At 53.4% G+C, this 19943-nt stretch overlaps 8 protein-coding genes across 8 annotated transcripts; 2 read left to right on the top strand and 6 right to left on the bottom strand.

The window, feature by feature from the left end:
- Positions 1-31: 31 nt before the first annotated feature.
- CAOG_09030 (hypothetical protein) lies at positions 32-1921 on the bottom strand (the record flags this gene model as incomplete). The annotated part of the gene is made up of 2 exons (XM_011272416.1): positions 32-748; positions 1874-1921. Coding segments are annotated over 2 exons (765 nt in total), but the record flags the coding sequence as incomplete, so codon positions are not given.
- A 484-nt stretch (positions 1922-2405) lies between these two features.
- Positions 2406-3653, top strand: CAOG_07009 (ribosome biogenesis protein RLP24). Its single transcript, XM_004343683.2, has 4 exons — positions 2406-2537; positions 2865-2978; positions 3084-3220; positions 3376-3653. The coding sequence occupies exons 1-4, from the start codon at positions 2457-2459 to the stop codon at positions 3533-3535; spliced, it is 492 nt and encodes a 163-aa protein (XP_004343733.1). The 5' UTR covers positions 2406-2456; the 3' UTR covers positions 3536-3653.
- A 124-nt stretch (positions 3654-3777) lies between these two features.
- CAOG_07008 (cyclin-dependent kinase regulatory subunit 1) lies at positions 3778-5280 on the bottom strand. Its single transcript, XM_004343682.2, has 2 exons — positions 5173-5280; positions 3778-4245 (listed from the first exon to the last, which is right to left on the bottom strand). The coding sequence occupies exons 1-2, from the start codon at positions 5232-5234 to the stop codon at positions 3993-3995; spliced, it is 315 nt and encodes a 104-aa protein (XP_004343732.1). The 5' UTR covers positions 5235-5280; the 3' UTR covers positions 3778-3992.
- Positions 5281-5361: 81 nt separating this feature from the next.
- Positions 5362-9130, bottom strand: CAOG_07007 (hypothetical protein). The gene is made up of 8 exons (XM_004343681.2): positions 8852-9130; positions 7571-8539; positions 7350-7451; positions 7198-7260; positions 6793-7089; positions 6435-6686; positions 5811-6332; positions 5362-5682 (listed from the first exon to the last, which is right to left on the bottom strand). The coding sequence occupies exons 1-8, from the start codon at positions 9053-9055 to the stop codon at positions 5593-5595; spliced, it is 2499 nt and encodes an 832-aa protein (XP_004343731.2). The 5' UTR covers positions 9056-9130; the 3' UTR covers positions 5362-5592.
- Positions 9131-9536: 406 nt separating this feature from the next.
- On the bottom strand, positions 9537-13868 carry CAOG_07006 (elongation factor Tu GTP binding domain containing 1). The gene is made up of 4 exons (XM_004343680.2): positions 13576-13868; positions 13371-13438; positions 12976-13247; positions 9537-12852 (listed from the first exon to the last, which is right to left on the bottom strand). Exons 1-4 carry the CDS (start codon positions 13836-13838, stop codon positions 9616-9618), a joined length of 3840 nt encoding a protein of 1279 aa, XP_004343730.2. The 5' UTR covers positions 13839-13868; the 3' UTR covers positions 9537-9615.
- A 149-nt stretch (positions 13869-14017) lies between these two features.
- Positions 14018-15830, bottom strand: CAOG_07005 (hypothetical protein; the record flags this gene model as incomplete). The annotated part of the gene is made up of 8 exons (XM_004343679.2): positions 15729-15830; positions 15559-15642; positions 15392-15475; positions 15230-15313; positions 15043-15126; positions 14874-14957; positions 14692-14772; positions 14018-14573 (listed from the first exon to the last, which is right to left on the bottom strand). The coding sequence occupies exons 1-8, from the start codon at positions 15806-15808 to the stop codon at positions 14018-14020; spliced, it is 1137 nt and encodes a 378-aa protein (XP_004343729.2). The 5' UTR covers positions 15809-15830.
- A 166-nt stretch (positions 15831-15996) lies between these two features.
- On the top strand, positions 15997-17654 carry CAOG_07004 (hypothetical protein). Its single transcript, XM_004343678.2, has 5 exons — positions 15997-16433; positions 16519-16955; positions 17034-17118; positions 17244-17422; positions 17486-17654. Exons 1-5 carry the CDS (start codon positions 16064-16066, stop codon positions 17579-17581), a joined length of 1167 nt encoding a protein of 388 aa, XP_004343728.1. The 5' UTR covers positions 15997-16063; the 3' UTR covers positions 17582-17654.
- Positions 17655-17735: 81 nt separating this feature from the next.
- On the bottom strand, positions 17736-19875 carry CAOG_07003 (death-associated protein kinase 2; the record flags this gene model as incomplete). The annotated part of the gene is made up of 2 exons (XM_004343677.2): positions 19725-19875; positions 17736-19173 (listed from the first exon to the last, which is right to left on the bottom strand). The coding sequence occupies exons 1-2, from the start codon at positions 19823-19825 to the stop codon at positions 17736-17738; spliced, it is 1539 nt and encodes a 512-aa protein (XP_004343727.1). The 5' UTR covers positions 19826-19875.
- Positions 19876-19943: the final 68 nt, after the last annotated feature.

The following is a 19943-nucleotide window of genomic DNA, read 5'->3' as shown; positions in this document are numbered from 1 at the left end:
CAGCGTCCGAGGCGGTAGCCGAGACGATGACAGTGTACTTCATGGCGTCAGCCTGCTCGAGGGTGCGGACGAGCTGGGCAATGGTCGAACGCTTCTGGCCGATGGCGACGTAGATGCAGTACAGCTTGGCCTTCTCGTCCTTGCCGTCGTTGAAACGCTTCTGGTTGATGATCGTGTCGATGGCGACGGCGGTCTTGCCAGTCTGACGATCGCCGATAATCAGCTCACGCTGGCCACGGCCGACGGGCACGAGCGAGTCGACGGCCTTGATGCCGGTCTGCATGGGCTCGTGGACGGAGCGGCGGGGGATGATACCGGGGGCCTTGATGCCGACACGGGCACGCTTGACGTTCTTGAAGGCGCCCTTGCCGTCGATCGGGTTGCCGAGGGCATCGACGACGCGTCCGAGCAGCTCCTCGCCGACGGGGACGTCGACGATGGCGCCGGTACGCTTGACAATGTCACCCTCCTTGATGAACTTGTCGTTACCGAAGACGACAATACCGACGTTGTCGGTTTCGAGGTTGAGCGCCATGCCGCGGAGGCCAGACGAGAACTCAACCATCTCCTCGGCTTGGACGTTGCGGAGACCGTAGACACGGGCAATACCGTCACCGATCGAGAGCACGCGGCCAGTCTCCTCGAGGGAAGCGCCAGAGCTGGTGCCGAGGATGCGCTCCTCAAGAATGGACGAGACCTCCGAGGTGGAGGGGCCCGAAGCGTAAGCGCGGACGCCGGCGCGGGAGCTCTGTTTGTGTGTGGAGACAAGATGGGGTGTGGAGAGAGATGAGTTGATGAGGCCAGGCAAGGGAGAGGGCAAAAGACAAGGGCAAGATGATCATTGTCGTGTGGTCTTTTTTTTTTTTTTTTTTGTTTGTTTGTCTTTTTGAGGTTTTTTCCGGATCAGAGCTGGCTAGCCCTCGATCGTCCGCACCCTCAGCTCATCTCAGCACAAACAGACGAGGAGAAACAAGTGAAGGGCGACATGGTGGAAAATGAAGAAGAAACAAGAAAACGAAAGAAAAAAATCAAGGGGAAAAAGGGGGGAAAAACAGATCGTGGTTTTTTTTTTTCTTTGATGAATTATTAAAAAAAAAAGGGCAAAAAAGCATCGACTTTTCGGCGCGTCGCTCCCGTCCAGTGCTTTCCATCATCTGCCCTCAAACCGACATCAAACGATGCCGACTGTCTTGTTGATTCCGAGGCCGCAGAGATCGGAGCGCCGACGGACGAGCCGAAAGCACAAGCAAAGATGAAAGGACTGAAAAAAAAAAAAGAGCGATCGCAGCTGTGGGCTTTTTTGTTCAATTTTTTTTTTTTTTTTTAGAACCGCGTTGCCGATCGGATGGAGAAGAGGCAGCGCTGGAATGGGCAGAGAAGCACTCGCGTTCGACGTATGAGCCTGAGCTCCGAACGCCGCCTCCGCTTGTGAAGGGTGGACGCCACTGCGGCTTGCGGCCTGCCTCAAGCACGATCACTGATCCTCGTGTTTTTTTCTTCTTTTTTTGCTTTTTTTATTGACTTTTTTTTCTCTTGTGATTTTCTTCCTGCTGGTGATCGCTGTGCCACGTCGCCCGCCGCTGCAGCAGAAGCTACTTCTCGATCAGCAGCACATAGGACATCCAACCAGCGCGGATCGCCGCTCAAAAAAGCAAAGGCAAAAGAAGACAAAGAAGAAGAAGGGAAAAAAAAAGTACGATCGCTCTTTTTTTTTTTTTTTTCTTTTTTTTTTTTTTTTTTTCGTCTTGTATGGTTTTCCATTATCCGCATCTCCCACTTGCTCGCGGATCAACGCAAAATCCGCATCACAAACCCGCCCTCCGACGAGCAGCGAAAAATCCATTCACTGAAGTGACACCAAAGGCAAGCGTACCAGGAGCGAGGCAGTGTTGCGGAGAGCACTGGAGGCAAGACGGAACATGGTCTGGTTTTGTATTAAGTGAAATGGTCACTGGACGGATTTGGGATTTTGGATTGAAAGGGGATTAATGCATGAGGTGAATAACGCAAGACTTGCCAAAGAACTAGTAGAGGATGATGAAGGGGCGGTAATTTTGATTTTTGAAGGATTCGGGGTACGCATGGATGAGAAGGAAGGAACACGAAAAGCAACAAAATCAGCATTCACAATGCTCCATCCAGCTGTGGGTGATTGGCTTACTCGACCCTCGAGACTCGTCGCAGTGTTATGATCAGAGATCCTTCCACGAAGATACGAGTAATGGGTTGATGATGAGAGTGATGATAGGGAAACAAGAGACTTCACTTATACAAAGCGACGAGTGAACACACTCCAAATACAGATACACATCAATCCATAACACAAACAGCTCGCATCTACCCCCAATTAATTCACGTAATAATCAATTCGTTTATCTCGTTTGCTAGAAACACCTTTCGAAGGGCAGAGACGCACTTTTCTTTTCTTTTTCCAAACTTCCGTTCATCCTATCGCAATGCGGCTGGAAAAGTGCTTTTTCTGCTCGTCGACCGTCTATCCCGGCCACGGCGTCATGTTCGTCCGCAACGACTGCAAGGTAACCTTCTAGCTCCGTTCATGCTTTACCTGTTGAGGCCGAACTGCGCCCGTCCTTTCTCGCTGCTGGGCTGGGGTCGAGGTCGACCATTGATGCATTTCCACGTGGGAAGTTGCTCAATGCACTCCCAGCGAAAGCGCAACCAGCTTGGCTTCCTTCTTCTTCTTCTTCCTCGCGAATGTTGTTCGCCGTGGAGCAGCAGCTCGCATGTTATCAAGGACGTGGTTGCATTGCTGGGGGCCCAAGAGAGTTGGACGGCAGGAGAAACAACAAGGCTCGCTCGCTGAACCCACTCGTGGCTCACTCTTTCCGCCCTGACCCTGACAGACCTTCCGCTTTTGCCGCTCAAAGTGCCACCGAGCATTCAAGATGAAGCGCAACCCGCGCAAGGTCAGGTGGACCAAGGCCTTCCGCAAGGCCGCTGGAAAGGACATGGCTGTTGTAAGTCAACCACTCATCTTTGGTGTGCGCTCTGCCTTTGAGGCGTGTCACTCATTGATTTCGTCGTCATCGCGATGCTCCTCTCTTCTTCTTCTCCTCACTCAGGACACGACATACGAGTTTGAGCGACGACGACAAGTGCCAGTCAAGTACGACCGCGAGCTTTGGTCCAAGACGTTGCGCGCAATGAAGCGCATCGCTGAAATCCGTCAGAAGCGCGAGGCACAACACATTAAGAACCGGTATGTGGTGGCATCGAGTGCAGATGGGGCCGGGTTGTGGAAGCCGGAGGTGCCAAGCTCTGATCTTTGTCTGGTTTCGATTTTTCTCACTTGTCATTCTCGTCCTGTCCCCCCCCCCCTTGTTTTTTTGTTGATGGTCTCCTTGTCGCCTGCAGTCTGAAGATCGGCTTGGAACTCGAAGACAAGTCGGCCGTCCGGGAAGTGCGCCAAAATATCGATCTTATTGTTGCCCCTATCGCTCGCGAGACATCGCAGTACCAGCGTGTTGTGCAGCTCGCCGAAAACCGCGAATCACAGCAAATGATGTCGGATTAAAAAACCACCAAAAATGAGCGGCAGTGTTATTGAAATGTTGGTTGTATGTTCTATCTTGCGTTTGTTGAACCTTGGAGCGAAAGACTGTTTATCGAACAATGGAAGGTTTTTTGCTTTTGTTTTTCCTTTCCTTTGCATTTTTGCTCGATGATGGTGCATGTTTTGTGTTTGGGGGGGGCAGGGTTGAACGAGACTTGGAACGGATTTCTCAACATTGTGACAAAACCAAAAACAACAAGAAATCGGATATTTTATGGACAAAACTGACATTTAAGGCCGGAAAATCAACTGGGAGTAAGCAACAACAGAGGGAGCGGACTGGAATAGATACCCAGTCCCCCACCCCCGTATTTTTAAGTGCAGGTGCGTGGGGAAGTGAGGGGGGAAGAAACTATCAAAAGAAAAACCAACAAGCGAAGAGACCAAAAATAACAAAGGCAGAAAGATGCACGCTAGATTATTGCATGGGAGCAACAATCTGAGCCTGGGCAGCTTGCTGGGCATCAATCATCTGCTGGTAGTTGATTGGTCGGCGGAAGAGCAAGACCTCGGGCGACGGCTTGTGCCACAGGTAGTGCTCCCAGCCGCGCGACTGTTGGACGCCCATCGATCGCCATTGAAACTCGGACAGCAGGGGACGCGGCTCGCCAGTCAGGTGCGTCTCATCCTTGGGCAGCATCTTGATCATCTCGGGGGTAATGATGACATGTCTGTCAAGTTCAAAAGAGATTTTGCGTCAAGTTGAGTCAAAGTGAAACAAGAACACCAAAAAAGCAAGCCAAATGCAAGCAACGAAAAAAAAAAAGGCGGAAAAAAACCGCCAAAATAATGAACGCGAATTGAAGTTTTGAAACAGAAAACTGATTTTTTTGTATTTTTTTTCTTTGTTTTTTGTGTTTTGTCTCGGCGGTTTCTTCTTTGCTTTTCAGCCGTCTCCGCCAGTCTTCCGTCACAAACCGTCACTCCATAGCAGGTCTCATTGAATACGCGTGTCGTTGAGTTGGAGGTGGGAAGGGGACGAACGGCAATGCATCCACAAAACGGATCGAGAACAAAAAAAAAAACAAAAAAAAAAAAAAAAGAGCATGGCCGAGAAATGCAACGATGATCGCTCCCTCCTCTCGCCCTCACCGTCTCCTGCAGCAAGCCACCGCTCAACAAAACACAAGACGACCCTTTGTACCTTCTCGTTCGTGCTGCGTAGAGAGTGCAAGGGGGTCGGGTGCCCCCGAAGAGCCCCATCGCACTCATCGCGTTTGGAACGAAAAAAAAAAAACAGTTTGAAACAAAAAAAAAGTTCGAAAAACTCCTTGCTTCCAGAAGCCACCCATGCCACCCCCTGAGACCCTGGGCCGCCCCCCTTGGATCTCAGACAGTTGCAAATGCATTCTCAAACAGCAGCGCCATAGCGCGAAGGGGACGCGAGAGACGTGCCCTGCTGGCGCGTAGACTCAAAGAAGCTCGCGAGACGCCGTTTCAAAAGCACTCGGTTTGAAACGGAAAAACCGTTGGCATTGTTTTTTGTTTTTTATTTGCCTTCACGCAGCTTGCGTATGCGCTCGTTTTCACTCATCAAGTGGTGGCCATTTGATGCAACAATGAAATCGGGAGAAAGGGAGGGAGAGGGAGGCGCTTACCGGTACTCAAACTCAGAGTCGTAGTACTTGTCAGAGTAGTTCACTTCTGGGCGGCCGCTCATTGTTATTGCTTCTTGTTTGTTGTTTGTGTTTGTGGTTGTAACAAAGACTGAATTTGAATTGAATGGATTTGGAAATCGGCAGGTGAATGAGATTCAAGCAGAAAATCAAAAACACGTTGAACCCGTTGTTGTGCTCGGTCACATCGAACGATGCGAGCTATTCAATAGACAAACCAGCTTATATGACGGAAAAACAAACAGAAAAAAACACTCCAACATCCAAAAGACGAGCACAAAAACACGAGCTAAAAAACGACAATCACACAAAACAGCCAGGTTTCTACACTTGCATGTGCCAGCAGCAGCAGCAGAGGCAGACTCAAGTAGAAAATAGATATCGCTGTGACGGGAAGGAGACTCAGTGCATTTGTTGGAGAGCGACGATGGCTGCGAGCAGCACCACGCCAGCAGAGGTGATGATGAGCGGTTTACTGCGTGAGTTGATTGTCTGTCGAAAGTAAACACCCGATCGAATGACACAACAGTGAGTGCTTGTTTTGATGTTTCCAAACATGCCAGAAGTGGCGCAACAGCTCCGAAAACACTGGCAGAACAACTCCAAAACGACAAACTCACCTTTCGCAACTCTGCGAGCTTGCCATTCATTTCATCGCGCTCTGCAGTGATGGCAGCCAACTTTGCGCCGATGGCTTGTAGCTCTTCACGCGTGGACGACTCCTTCTTCTCCAGCCGGGTTCGAGCAGCGGAAAGCTCCTTTGCCGTCTCTTCGCTCGACTTGTGCACCTTGTCCAGCTCAGCCTCCTTGGCTGCGATTTGGTCACGGAGTGCGTGTGCCTCTGAGCTGCTATCATTAGCAAGGGCTTGCAATTGCTCCGCCAGACGATCGCGTTCAGAGCGCAAGGAGGTCATTTCGCCAACCAAACGATCGCACGTGGCCACCAGCTCGTAGTTCCTCTCTGTTGCATGCGACAGGGCAGCAGCCTCCTCTTGCACTGATGCAAGCTGCGCTGTCAAGCTGCGCAACTGCTGATTTGCATCGACGAGGCCTTTTCGCTCGTTTTCTGCCGTTGAGATTTTTGCTTCAAAGGCAGCCGCTGCAGCAACACTGGCTGTGACTTGTGCGGTTAACTCTTCAGTCTGTGACGTGAATCAAGGAATTTGTTTCATTTTTTGGAAATTAGAACGTGAGTGAGGCAAAATGATGAACACCAACGTTGAAGTGTTGTAAAACAAACGTACCTTGCTCACAAGCTCGGACGTCTTTGCAGTCTCGGTCTTGAGGGCATCGGTGGCGGTTTGCAATTGAGCCGAAAGTTCAACAATGCGCGCTTTGCTGGCCTCCAGCTCGGCAGAGTTTGCGTTGACAGTTGGGCTCGGCGCCAGCGAGGCTGCCAACGACACTTTCAAGGAGTTGGCCATTTGCTTTGCGCCGTCTCGTTGAGCAGTGACCTCTTCGAGGGATTTGCGCAATTGTGTAATTTCTTCTTGGCGCTGGCGAAAGGGGGAAAAGAAAAATCATCACAAACAATTGAAAAACAGTGAGCATCACACGCAACCTCAACCCTTGTTGAAACCCTCAAACAATAAAAGAACAAACCTGTGAATCTTGCGTGGACCATTGCTCTTGGAGCGTCATAAACTCGACACGGAACTTTTCGGCCTTTTCCAGCTGCTCGGTCAGCTCTGTCACTTTTCGCTTGGCCTCTGAGCCCGCTGAGGTGGATAGACGAAGCTCTTCGACTTCGGTGCGCAGGTGAGCAATCTGCAGCTCGCCTTGCTCAAGAAGGACTTTCAAACGATCCTCCTCGAGCCGAGCAGCCTGTGTTTGGACCTTGGCTTCCTTCAGCTCGTCAATTGCGCGAGTATGGTCGGCTTTGTGGGCGGCAAGTGCGCGCTAACCGAGGCAGGCCAAGAAAAACAGGACGAAATCGTCAGCGACAATGATTTCGACGACCCGAACAGCATGGAGATATCTAGAAATACAAAATACAAAACATCTCACCTCCAAGTCCAGACATCGTCGATCGACCTCCTGTTTGTCCTCAATAGCCTTGCGGATCATTTCCTGGTGTTGATTACAACCCAATCAAGAAAGATACACGGAACTCAGCCAATGCCAAATGACCGATGGAACGCAGAAACGCCGAGCCTTACCTTGGCCGAAAACTCAAAGCTGTGTCGATCTTGTTCCACGTTGACAAGAGAGCCCGAAAGATCGGCAACCTTAGCCAACAGCTCGGCCTCCGGGGAAGCGTTCTGTGGAAGCACACATCGAAAAAAAAAACCAAAACGGATTGGTCAGCGTCGAAATCCAATCCGCGTTTGCCTCAAAACCAAAGAACAAAAAACTGCCCAACAAAAAAAAAAGAACTCACATCAGCAATTCCGGCGACATGGGCGGCGCGGTGTTGATAGAAGGAAAGTTGGCGTTCGAGGGTATCAATGCGAGTCATGAGCTTTTCCTCCTCAAAGTAAATTTCATACTCCATGGCCGAGGTCTGCTCAATGGATGCAACAATCTGCTCGAGCTGCTCGAGTTTGGTGGCAAGCTGGTGCTCTCGCGACGAGGCTGCGACAAGCTGCGCGGTGAGCTGAGCAATCGTTTCGTCGCGAAGGTGAACAATGCCGGGCTTGGGTGCCTGGGCTGCAGCAACGGCCGCAGCAACGGCTGCCGCGGTGGCCGCGTTCATCGAGCCCATGGTGGATTGTGTGAGAATGGAGGCAATGGCGACAGCGTCACCAGAGGCTTGCTCCAACGCCGCCGGCAGCTCGTGCGCGAGTTGCTTCGCGGCCGCGGTGACTGCGGCGCTCGGTGCAGCCGTGGTGGCAGCTGCAGTGACGCCAGCAGCGGACAGCAGCGAGGCACCGTCTGTCATGGTCATGGATCGCTGGACCGAATCGGCACCGCTCTTGTTGTTGTCGAGGCTGCCGGCAGAGCCGAGCGCGGCAAGGTAACTTGGCGTCGCAGCAGCCGCCGCGTCAGCGTTGTTGGTTGCACCTTCCTCTCCGCCTGCAGCTCCTGCTGAGCCACTGCCACCAGCACCGACCATGGTCGCAGAGGCGCTGCCTGGCGCAGAGTTTGATCCTCCGCTGACGAGCATTGCGTGAGCGCGAGCGTCCGCCAGCACGGCCAGGGCGACCGACTCGGGATCGGTCGGATCGCAGCAGATGAGTGTGGCAATGATGCAGCGGTGGGTGACCTTGTTGTTCTCGAGGACGTCGACGCCAAACTGGACGACATCCTCACACTTGATCTCGAACGGGCGCGACTCTTGGCCCGTGTCGCTCAGGCGGTTGCTGTTCAGGAAGGTTCCGTTGGACGACTTGACGTCCTTGAGCATAAACTATAAACATGCCCAAAAAGTGTGAGAGGGAGTCCAAAAGTGAGTGAGTGGTAATGCATGGCAGCAGATTCATTTGAAAAACAAGAAAAAATTTGAAAAGAGGCGGCGGGGGTAAGGAAAGAGTAGTGTGGGGGAAGAAAATAGTGAATGGATTGCTATGGCAGATTTGAACTAGAGCGAATAGTTCGATACTCTTTTCTGTTTGATTCTTTTTCTCTTTGTCTTTTACTCGCTCTCGCTCGCTCGCCTCAGCCACCACCACCACTCTCCCAACAGCCACTGGCACGCTAGAATGACCGAGTTCGCATTTACCTTGCCGTCCTCAAACCAGACCTCGGCGTGCGCTCGAGACAAGACCTTCGAGTCGAAAATCCCGTTGGTGACCATTGGCTTGACCTTGCCGACCGCGCGGCCGATCGACGCACGCTCGCGCACTGTCAGACGACGCTCGGCGAACAGGTTGGGCTCGCGAGGCACCAGCCGCACAAACGGCGCCGACGGGTCATCACTCGCCATTGTTGAGATTGTTTGATGTTGTTTGCAATGCAAAACAATACAAAAAAAAAAAAAAAGAATTAAAATCAAAAAAAAAAAAAAAAACTTGACTGGATTGAGATGGAGATAGATTCGATGAGAATTGTGGATTAGATCGAAACGACAAGTGTCGAGTGCAGACGAAACCAAGAGCACGGTTGGAGCATACTGAACCCAACAGTGACGTGTTCGCAGGCGAGAAAGCCCGGTTGGAGTTGTGGAGATTGTGAATTTGGAATCATCCAGAGAATTTGTCTCAGAATTCGGAAAGCAGATGAATGGAGCTGGAGCTCATGCAGCATGCTATCAGTGTCCGGAACGGGATGTTTATGGAGAAGATGTTTCAGGATAAGGGGTTGGATTAGCTTGAGAGTACCTCTGTTTGTTTTGTGCATTTCGAATTCACCCTCCGATCATTGGCCTCTCGCTCTTCATCGATGTGGCGTGTCAGAATGCACGGAAATCACAAACATTAAACCAGACCTGTATTGCACTCGCACACACGACGAAAACAAAAAAAATAACCCACTTCACCTCTCATTTTACTTGTTGCGGGAAATGGTGCGCTGCTTTTCCGCATGCTCGACGACCTTTTCGTCAATGCGGAGGCCCTTGCGGCGACGAACAGCATTCATGTAGCGACGAGCCACGTTTTCGGCATCGGCCTTGTCGCCATAGTGCAGCTTTTCTTCTTCGGTGGTTGGGACCCAGTACGGATCTTGTGGCAACACTTCCCAGTGAGAGAAGACGAGCAATGGGGAGGCGGCGCCGCTCGTCTTGATGCGCATCTCCTCCGAAAAGCCAAAGCTTTCGACGACAGGCAGCAGGGCCTTGATGAGAAAGAGCGACGTGCCCTCCTTCATGTCTTCGGCAAGAATGCGTCCGTTGCGGCGCGAAATGACCGGGTACAGCTTGCCCAGCGACTCGGTTGTGACTTGGACGTCGCATTGGTACATGGCCATCATGAGACGAGCAGGCTGGGCAAGTACGGCTTGGCGGAGCGCTTCTTTGACGGCCGACAACACCATGCCCGACAACGAGGCATTGGAGCGCGAGGCGACCGCTGTGGGCTCGGTGGCACTCTCGTCCATCATTGCGCCATCTGCCGCAGCTGGCACCGCGGAGGTAGGGGTTGCCGAAAAGGAAATGGCCTCGACGGCGAACGCAACGCCAACCATGGGCTCTTCGCAGAGGGGGCCCGCAAGGGTCGCAAGCTGGAAACCTTGCACAATAGAGTTGTCCACCTCGGACGTACGCTGCGTGAGCAAGGTTCGCTGCTCGTCGTTCAAATCAGCAGCGCTTGTGATGGCAGATCCTCCATTGGCAGAACGCTGCTGCTGCTGCTGCTGCTGTTGCGCAGACTCTGGGTTCCGCAAGGCTTGGAGTTTGTCCGCAACACGCGTCCACAGACTCTTGAACGCAGGAGCGCTCAATCCCGGCACGCGGTTGAACAAAATGTTGGGACCGACGCGGCGGGGGCCCAGAGACCAGATGGACTCAACCGTTGCGGCAGACCAGCCTTGCGCACGGTGCTCGGGATCTCGTGCAACGCTTTCAAAGGCCTTGGCGAGATCTTCCTTGAGCTTGCTCATGCTCTCGAGACTGTCGGCGATACCGCCATCGCCCAAAATCGCACTCGACGAAGATGATGCATTGGGCGATGCAACGTTCATGAGCAGTCGCAGAACAGGCGCATACTGCTCGAGTACGGCAACCACTGCCGGCGGAAGCGGCACGGCCCGAACACGAAGGCGGCACAACTTGTTGGCCGTCTCAACCTCCACACAATTGTCGGGCAACCGCAGCATGCGAGACGACTTTGTCTGACTCTGCTGCTGGGTAGCCTGGTGTTGCACCAGGTCGGTGAGGACGTCGTCGATCGCGACCTCCGTTTCACTCAACTGACGCTTGCCTCCACTCTTGTCGTCTGTTGCATCCTCATCCTCGTCGTCGGATGCGTGGCCGCTGGTTGCGGCACTGCGCCGGGCGCTTTGCGTGCCACTGGTGGGGACGCTAGCGTTGCGCGTATCGTTTTGTGTCGAGCGGAAACCAGCGAACGGCACATTCGCCGAGGTATCCACCTGGTAGGGTTGCTGCTGCGATTGCTGCGGCTGCAGTTCCTTGACAGCCTGGTTGGCAATGAGCTCGCCAACTTCATCGTGTTGCGGTGGAGGGACGACGGTCTCGCGGAAGGGCACGATGGGCTTGGAGACGTTGATTGGGATTTTCGCATATCGATCGCGCAAGTCGTTCAGGCAACGCTCCAGGTGCACTTCACCCGCAGTAACAATGACGTGCTCGCCCGTTTCTTGCACCAAGACCTCCACGCACGGGTCGGCTTGGTTGAGCAGGCGCAGTCCTTCCTTGAGTTGGGCCAGCTGCGACAGGTTTTGCGGTTCGAGAGCAACACGAACGATCGGCGCGGCCTCCATGTGCATGGCTCCGAATGATGGGCAGGACAAGGTAGAGGACAAGGTGGCCGACTTGAGCACATGTCCTTCGAGCCCAAGAATTCCCACAAGCGTGCCTGCAGGGGCATAGGTTACGGGCTCCAATTCGCGACCCATGATGACGAACAGTTGCTGAATGGTGGCAGTGCTCGCATACGGGGGAAGAGACTCGCTGTTGGCTGCCTCGCCGCCAGGAATGGGTTGGTACTTTGGCGACAGAACGTTGATGGTCTGACCGCAATACAGCGCGCCAGAAAAGACTCGAGCGTACGCGACAAACACTTCTGCCGAGAGAGGTACAGGGGCTGGCCCAACGTCGGGCGCGGGACCCACGGTTGCTCCGACAAGCGGCAATGGGATGGCGTCAAGCTCTTGGTGCGCTCCAGCTGCAGGGCTGGCGGGGGACGGGGTTGCGTTGGCACTCTTTTGCTCGCGCATTTGACGGGCAATCTCTCGGCGACGCTCGACCTCGTGCTCGGCAACGGCAGGAACGACAGCCGGCTGCGTGACAGCGCCCGGTCGTCGTTGCCCACCAAACGCTAATGGAAGTGCCCGGCGGTCGAAGGCAACCATCTTGGAGATGAAGGCAATCGTGGGCGTCGTGGTGGCGTTCTCGGCAGGAGGTTGGGCCGGCGAGGCGACAAACGGTTCAAGGGCGCGAGAAGCATCGCCAAAAGAAGCAGCGGGTTGACCGGCATACAACAAGTGACGCACTCGCTCAGGCGCCAGCGTGACGGGCGACGGCAAACACTGACAAATCATCGACATGACGGCAGGCGCAACGGGAAGCCACGCGCCGCAAACCGCTTGGAGTTGCACTCGCGGCTGCTTGCTCTTCATGTCTCGCTGATTGAGCGTCAGTCCGAGCGTGGAAATGATCTTGTCGAGCTTGGCCTGGTCGCGGTTTGGATTCATGACGGCGTCGTACACGGCCCAGATGTTGTCGAGAACAAACTGCACAAACATTGGCTTGCGGTCTTGGGCCAGGGCGTTGGCGTGGATGCGCTTGGTCTTTGTGTTGAGGTAGTAATCGCCCCACAGCGTTTGACGAAGAATGTCGGGCTTGATGCCCAGCTTGCGGGCGTACAGCTGTGCAAAATGCTCCACACCAAAGCCCCATCCGTCATACACGGATGCGAAAACAACGTTTCCTTGATCCGGAGAAAAGTACAAGGCGGTGTCGTCCTGCTCCTCGAGAGACCAGTCAAACACGCGCGCCTCTGGCGACTCGTCTGCCTGTTCTTGTTGGTGGAGCTTGCGCAGTTCGGCCTGCTCGGCTGCTTTCTTCATGAGTTCTGCGGTGAAGAGGGAAGCGGTGATTGCATTGACCTGAAACGAAAACGAATCGAAGGGGAGAGTGAGTGCACGAATTGAATAGAGTTGGCTGGTGCAGCCGGGACAGCGTGCGAGCAGCCAGGGCTCAAAAGCATCGCAAAAAAACAAAAGCGGTACCTGCTCGAGAATGCGCTGGAGTTGGCGATGGGCTTCGAGAGGCGTCATTTGCAGCTCCAGAATCAACCGGTCCATTTTGTTGAGCACTAAAACGGGTTTGATGCCCTCGAGCCAAGCCTGACGCAACACTGCATGGGTCTGAGGGCAAACACCCTCGACCACGTCCACGAGCACAACAGCGCCATCCGACAAGCGCACGGCTGTCGACACTTCCGACGAAAAGTCGACGTGGCCAGGCGAGTCGATGAGATTGAGCAGATGTGTCTTGTCGTCTGCCGTCAACAAAGTTTCAAGGAACCAGGGACGGTTGTTTCGTTTGTGAGTGCGCTACATTCTGAGTTTGCAAGCTCAAAATCGAATTCTGAGATTGTTTGTTTGTTTGTTTGTTTGCTTACCTTGCTTGAATGTGAGTGAGATGGCGTTTGCTTTCATTGTGATCAAGCGATCCTGCTCTTCAGGAAGACTGTGTCCAAAGTCGTATGTGAACGGGTGAAACGAGTGAGTGAGTGAGTGAGTGAGTGAGTGATTGTGCAATCGTAAGGTCAATGCAGGCAACAGTCGGTCTGTCGTCTCGTGCGAGCCGGGCTTTTGTCCTCTCACCTGTCGAGATAGCGAAATCCGACCATCTTCTGCGAGATGACGCCGTTGGATGCGATGAGGGCGTCGCACAGCGTGGTCTTGCCATGGTCCACATGCGCCAGGACGCAAAAGTTCCGTATGCGCCGCATGCGGTCGTCCAGCGCCCCTGCCGCTGAAGCTGAGGCTGGCGAAGGTGTAGACGCAGATGACGAAGGTGACGGCTGTGCAAACCACTCGTGCTTGGCGGCAGACGCGGCCGCTGTGGAAGCGCTGCTGGTCGACATTGCACAATGGCTGAAAAATCTGCAACAAACTCCAAAAAAAAAAAAGAATGGGCTAAAAGTCTTTGTTTTCAGACAACGCTGGCTTTGCTTGAACAATGATCGGGAACTCTCCATTCATTGTCAAGCTTAACAAGCATTTGTGCATCCCCAAAAACAAAACATGCCAGAGAGACCGTCGCTCAGATGTAGCCGACATAAAGCCAGGAGGATCGCACGGAATCGGTAAACTTGTCTTGTTGAGCTCTCACCTGCCAACCCCCGCGCATCTGTCGGATGATCGGATGACTGGCTGGCAAAAGTGTCCCAAGCTCAACGGTCGAATCGACGCAATTTGGTGTCACAGACAACTCGGATCGAACAACACCTTGCTCATCTTGAACAATCAAATCAAACACGCAGCTCGCTGCGGCCTTGGAATCTTCCCACCTATCAAGAAGCACCCGAATGGCCTTCACGCGGATTGACGGTCCGTCGATGCCTTGAGGCAGTGTGACCTTGAAATGCTCGTTGGTGCAGTCACGAAGCCAATCTCGCTTGGTGTACTTCACGCCTTGCCAGTAATGCGCTTCGTCCATAATGCGCTCCGCAATCTCTGCTGGTAGCACTGGTAGCGATGCAGATTGATCCTGCAGGTCCGGCCCGCTACTCAGCAAGTGAAACACAGTCTGAAGCTCTTCGGCACTTGCGCAGCGTGGAAGGTAGCCAAATGCAAGAGGGTTTATCTGGCAGCGGAAGCTGTGCATCCCACGAACGATCCGTATAAATGAGCAGTTCGCAAGGGCCACTCCATTCGCGCGAGGATCGGAACATTCCGTGTGCAGCGACGGCTCTCGTTGGTCAAAGAACAACTTACTCAACGGCAGGATCGCAGTTGGTCTTGCAAATCTCCTCAAGCGCTTGAACGCCAACTTTGCCAATGCAATTCCCTGATAGACTGTTGCTCAGCAGGTGAGCAGAAGAACAACGTAGTACGGTATCGCTCGTTCGCTCGCTCTGGTTCAGCGACCGCGACGAGCAAGGCGAGCAACAACTTACTCGAGCTCAGTCCACGTTTTCTTCACTTTGAGTGCCTCAGCCATCGCGTGCGCTCCAGCGTCGGCAATCAGATTCCGGTCCAAACTGTCCCACCCAGTGAGCCACTCTAAATACCCTCTGCTGAAATCAGCTACTACATCCATCAGTCAAGAGTGAGATGCATTCTTACCCAAGCACAGTCACTGTCGTGTTCACTTTGAGCGCTTCTGCGATTGCCTGCGCTCCGGCATCTTGAATCTGGTTATCACTCAGACTGTCGGTTTCCCAGCCCCCCCCCTCTTCACTTGTAAGCATTCCTAACGCCCTCAGCTGAAGTCACTCACTCCCAAAACATCAGTCAAAGTGAGATGCCTGACTAGAGCATCGGCAGCGTCGTGTTAACTTTGAGTGCCTCGGCAATTGCTTGAGCGCCAGCATCACCAATCAGATTCCCGCCCAAGCTGTTCATCAGTGAGCACTTTTAACGCCCTCCGTTGGACTACCCACGCACATCCATCAGTCAAAGTGAAATGACTTACTAGAGCCTCTCCATCGTCGTGTTCACTTTGAGTGCTTCAGCAAACGCCTGAGCTCCAGCATCGCCAATCTGATTGTACCACAGCCTGTGTCCATTACCGCCCCCCCCCCTTGATCAGTGAGCACTCTCGCTGCTCACATGCGTTCAGTCAAAGTGATTTGGCCTTACACAACCGTCGTCACGGTTGAGTTCACTTTGAGTGCCTCAGCAATCGCCTGCGCTTCAGCATCGCCAATTTGGCTCTGGCACCGCCTGGTCGTTCAATTCACGTTGTAAGCACGCGAGCTGCCACCACTGGTTTCCAATCAACGCAGGGGGAGGGTTGGTTTTCCTCTCACGATAGATTTAGATTCCTTGTGTTATTGACCCTGTCATACAACTGGCGCTGCCTCTCAGTCATACTCTCATACGACAGCATTGGTGGAACTGTTTCAGACAAACAAACAAGGACTGCTTGTAATGTAGTCTCGTCATTCAATGTCTCATCCCTACAAGTGAGCCGGAGTTTGGATATTCGTGTCTTTTCGTTCAACTCGCTTCTTTGTATTTCTCAGAAAGCAAGAATAAAAGCGTTCCATTTCGAGCCAAATTTCAGTCTCAGATTGACAGTCACTCCAAGTCAAAGACCAACATCAGAGCAAAAAGCTCGAGTCAAACACTTGCAACAAACAAAATGCCACCACGAAGGCGACGGGTTGAGCTGGACGACGACGACGACGACGACAACGATGAGGAACGCGCTGTGGCGTCGGATCAGGACGAAGCGAGAGAGCGAGACGACGATGATCAGGACGACGTCGACGATGAGGAAGATCAAGACGATGATCAAGATGATCAAGATGACGACAATGAGCGACCAGCGCGCGTCACGCGAGGACGAGGACGAGGGCGAGGGCGAGGACGAGGACGAGGAAGGCCGCCCAAGAATCAGACGCAGGGCATTGGCAGCAAGCGAGGCCAGGCTGAGCAGAGATCAACCAAAGCCAAGTCAGCGCGTGGATCCGGAGGGTCATCAGGAACAACGCGGGCAAGTCGAGGCGGAGGTGAGTACATGCAGGTTGGAGATGACTCGATGGCAAGTCAAAGGGTCGAAATTGCTCAGATTTTTTTCTGGTGGTGCATCATCAGTAAAACGAGCGCGATTGGAATCAGACGACGACGAGGACGAGGACGATGAAGACGAAGACGAAGAAGAAGACGACGACGACGACGACGACGACGAAATGGAGGAGGACGATGATGAGGACGAAGACGAGAACATTTCTGGCTCAAGCGACGACGACGACGCCGAACATGAACAAGAAGACAGTACAAAGCTCGATGAAGACCAAGGAAAGCGATCACGAAAGGCACCCGGCAAAGCTAGTGCTGGAATCGACGACTTGGACGCACCCGATAGCGAAGAGGAGTGGTTGCAGGCGCTGGAAGCCGGTCGCCTGAATGCTCGTGGCCAACTCGAACCATCCAACAGCACCATCCGCGGCTCGTCCACACGAGGAGCTGCGCTTCTTCTCAAGGATGATGATTCGGTCGCTGATGAGGTGGAAGTGCAAGCAACCCAAACGGTAGGTTCCTGTTTTCATTCGGGAAGCCATTGTCCAACTGCGATCTGATTCTTGAACGTGTTGCTCGTCGTCGTGCAGGAGCCGTCATCTTCTTCATCTGCGACGCGGCGTTCTGCAGGGGACACTAACCTGCTCCCTGCGTTATCAGCTCCGGTTGGCCGCCGTACGTCTCGTTCCATTTGCTTCTGCTTTATTTTCAGAGGGAGGGGTTCCTCAAATCTGATCACCCTTTTGCTTGTTGCGAGGTATTGTTCATTTCATTGTTTTGTTTGTCTGTGGCCTGTACAGCTCGAAAAGCCCCAGCCACCCTTCCCACAGAAGAAGACGCTCTGCGAAAATCCGAAAAGCTTCGGAAAGACAAGTTGCGCATGGCCAAGAAGGCAGAAGATGAAAAGGCCCGAACGGTACAACGGCTCCTCGGTCGTCAAGTAACGCCGGTCGCTCAAAAAGAGGAGCCTGTCAAAAAGGTGAGAGTCATGTGCTAAACTGCTACTTTTCCCGCCAATCTCACTCACTGTCGAATCCTACAGGACCCGTACGCAATCACGATGACAGAACCACACACTCGAATTGTCATCAGTGCGAAAGGGACCCTGATATCATACTCTGAAGGACTCCGCTATTAATTCCTAAAATTGCGCTTTGCTGTATAAACCGTTCATGTTTCATTTCGACAATATCAATTCCGTTACGCATCCATATATGCACATCATCTCAGCGTCCCCCATCCCCAAAAAGAATTCTTCACACTAACTTCAACACTCGAATGCACCAATCATTCTACAGCTGCTGCTGCTGCTGCTGCTGCTGCTGCTGCTGCTCCACAGGAATATCATTTTCATCAACAGCGTCGTGAGATCGCCCTGCGACGATGGTCTTGGGAGAACCCTCGTGTCGGAGAGTTTGAGACAGGCGACGCTTGGCGGCATACACGAGCGTCGGCGATGAAGTCGAACTGTTGGTAACTCCTGCGCGATGGTGGTGCCTGATTCTTGGTGATGCCGGAGAATTCGGTGTGCTAGCACGCTGAGTTTGCGGAGAGTGGGTTTTGCCCAGAATCCTCGGCGATGCACTTGGTGAGGCAAATGGCGATGAGATGAGCGGAGAGAATGGAAGCGGCATTGAGCGCGGCGATAGAATCGTTGGCGAATTGGGGTTGGATTCAGGCAGCTCGCACTCCATAGCCTCCTCGAGGATGGTCTTGATGGGAGATGCAGGCAACGGGATGACCGCCGCCATCATTGCCTCGTTGAGAGACGAGTTCATGGCCTTGGGTCGCGGAAGCTCTGCGTCAAACCAAGGATGGGCCAACGCCGCCTCGGCAGAAAGACGGCGGGCCGGATTGCGTTGCAAAAGCGCCTTGATGAAGCGAACGGCATGTTCCGTCGCGCCACCAAACAGCTCTGTGGGGAACTCGAGGTAGCCTTTCGTCACGTTGGCATACGTGTCGTTCTCCGAGTCGCCCTGGAATGGCGACACGCCAGTCATCAGCACATACGTCACGACTCCAAGACTCCACATGTCGGATGCAGTGCCGGCTGCCTCAAAGCGAATGACTTCCGGGCTCGAGTACGCCGGAGTGCCAACGAGATCGCGAGGAGCGTTGCTGGCAAAGCGAGCCATGCCGAAATCAGCCAGCTTGGCGGTCCACTTGTTGCAAACGCAGCTGCTTGGCAGTGCCTGGGCTTGCCGGCGCTGGACTGCAGGGGAGGATGTTGGTGTGGAGGCGGATGAGCCTGCCATGCGAGCGGTTGTGAGAGCTGGGGTAATCCACGGCTCTCCCGCGCACAGGCAAGATCCGCCCGTCGCCAAGAGCACGTTCTCTGGCTTGATGTCACGATGCACAATGTTCTTTGCGTGAACTGTTGCAAGCGCCTTCAAGACTTGCTTGATGACATGGCGCGTGCGGCCCTCGCCCAGCGGACCGTACTTTTCGAGCCACTCAAACAGCTCGCCGCCATCCACCAAATCCATGACTAGGATGAGCTGTGCGCGCGATTCGTACACGGCGTGCAGCTTTACAATCTCGTTGGCAGAGCTGCCGGTCTGCTCGGCGTTCTCGCTGTTCATTCCGCAGCACAACGCCAGAATGTCCACCTCCAGCCGCGCTTGCTCCACAGTAAAGCCTTTACGGCGACCGCGCTTCTCGATAAACTTGGCGGCATAGATTTTTCCAGTGGCGAGCTCTTTGCACTGCTTGACAATACCGAAGCGACCTCTGAGTGGGGAAATTGAGACGCGGACGAATGGAGTGAGTGTTTGAGTTTGCAGCAGCAACCAACCCAGCTGCCTCGCTGTTGCCCAATTGCCCAAAGCGTTAGTCGTCCGAAGTCATCTGAGTACTCGGTGTCATCCATTCCTGCGGTTCGAGACTGGTCGGTTTGGAAACCGTTGCCAGCTCCCCATTTGGACGGATTGTTTCGGATTCAAAGCGAAACGGTTTCAACGTTCGTCAAACTAGCTAAAAGTGGTGGTACTTTCGCGCGCTTCATGCCATCGTCGCTCGATTTTCGTTGCAGAAGCAAGCAAGCACGTGCTCCGTTGAGTTGGTTGAGTGTTGGGTGGCCAGCGTGTGCGGGGTTGGGATTGGAAGCGGCGAAGACGGGAAATCTGCAAACAGTTTGAAAGCAATCCCAATCCATGACCCACTCGACTACCACCGCGTGCCATTCCGTTCTCTCTCGTTCCATGACACTCCTTCCATGGATACCGCTTTGAAAACTCCCGGCATTCTTTTGGTTGGTTGTGGGGGACGGATGTTTGGCTTACTTTCCAAGCGTCGCGCTGCATTCAAAGTCGGCTTCGAAGGCGTCTTTGGCCCAAGCAACGATTTTGTCTCCGCCCAAGCGCATTGGCGACGAGGTGTCCATGGTTGTTTTGTTGGTGTAGAAACAAGGATGTGAGTAATAATGATTTCAAAAATTGCAAATGATGACTGAATATTTGGTTGGGTTGGAAACGCGTGAACAACGTCGGTTGGGTTGATGC

Source organism: Capsaspora owczarzaki, assembly GCF_000151315.2.
Source record: "Capsaspora owczarzaki ATCC 30864 unplaced genomic scaffold supercont2.13, whole genome shotgun sequence".
NCBI classification, from domain to species: Eukaryota; class Filasterea; order Ministeriida; family Capsasporidae; genus Capsaspora; species Capsaspora owczarzaki.
Note: the sequence above shows the minus strand (reverse complement) of the source record. Positions and strands in the feature narration are given on the sequence as shown.

Coding starts and splice junctions, on each gene's coding strand:
- CAOG_07009 (XM_004343683.2), top strand. CDS start 2,457: ATGCGGCTGGAAAAGTGCTTTTTCTGCTCGTCGACCGTCTATCCCGGC. Junction 2,538..2,864: donor TCGTCCGCAACGACTGCAAG/GTAACCTTCTAG, acceptor TGACCCTGACAG/ACCTTCCGCTTTTGCCGCTC. Junction 3,221..3,375: donor GCACAACACATTAAGAACCG/GTATGTGGTGGC, acceptor TGTCGCCTGCAG/TCTGAAGATCGGCTTGGAAC.
- CAOG_07008 (XM_004343682.2), bottom strand. CDS start 5,234: ATGAGCGGCCGCCCAGAAGTGAACTACTCTGACAAGTACTACGACTCT. Junction 4,246..5,172: donor GACTCTGAGTTTGAGTACCG/GTAAGCGCCTCC, acceptor TGAACTTGACAG/ACATGTCATCATTACCCCCG.
- CAOG_07007 (XM_004343681.2), bottom strand. CDS start 9,055: ATGGCGAGTGATGACCCGTCGGCGCCGTTTGTGCGGCTGGTGCCTCGC. Junction 8,540..8,851: donor TCTGGTTTGAGGACGGCAAG/GTAAATGCGAAC, acceptor GCATGTTTATAG/TTTATGCTCAAGGACGTCAA. Junction 5,683..5,810: donor AGCTCGCAGAGTTGCGAAAG/GTGAGTTTGTCG, acceptor TACTTTCGACAG/ACAATCAACTCACGCAGTAA.
- CAOG_07006 (XM_004343680.2), bottom strand. CDS start 13,838: ATGTCGACCAGCAGCGCTTCCACAGCGGCCGCGTCTGCCGCCAAGCAC. Junction 13,439..13,575: donor GGATTTCGCTATCTCGACAG/GTGAGAGGACAA, acceptor CTTTGGACACAG/TCTTCCTGAAGAGCAGGATC. Junction 13,248..13,370: donor CTCACTCACATTCAAGCAAG/GTAAGCAAACAA, acceptor TGTTGACGGCAG/ACGACAAGACACATCTGCTC.
- CAOG_07004 (XM_004343678.2), top strand. CDS start 16,064: ATGCCACCACGAAGGCGACGGGTTGAGCTGGACGACGACGACGACGAC. Junction 16,434..16,518: donor GCGGGCAAGTCGAGGCGGAG/GTGAGTACATGC, acceptor GTGCATCATCAG/TAAAACGAGCGCGATTGGAA. Junction 17,119..17,243: donor ATCAGCTCCGGTTGGCCGCC/GTACGTCTCGTT, acceptor TGGCCTGTACAG/CTCGAAAAGCCCCAGCCACC.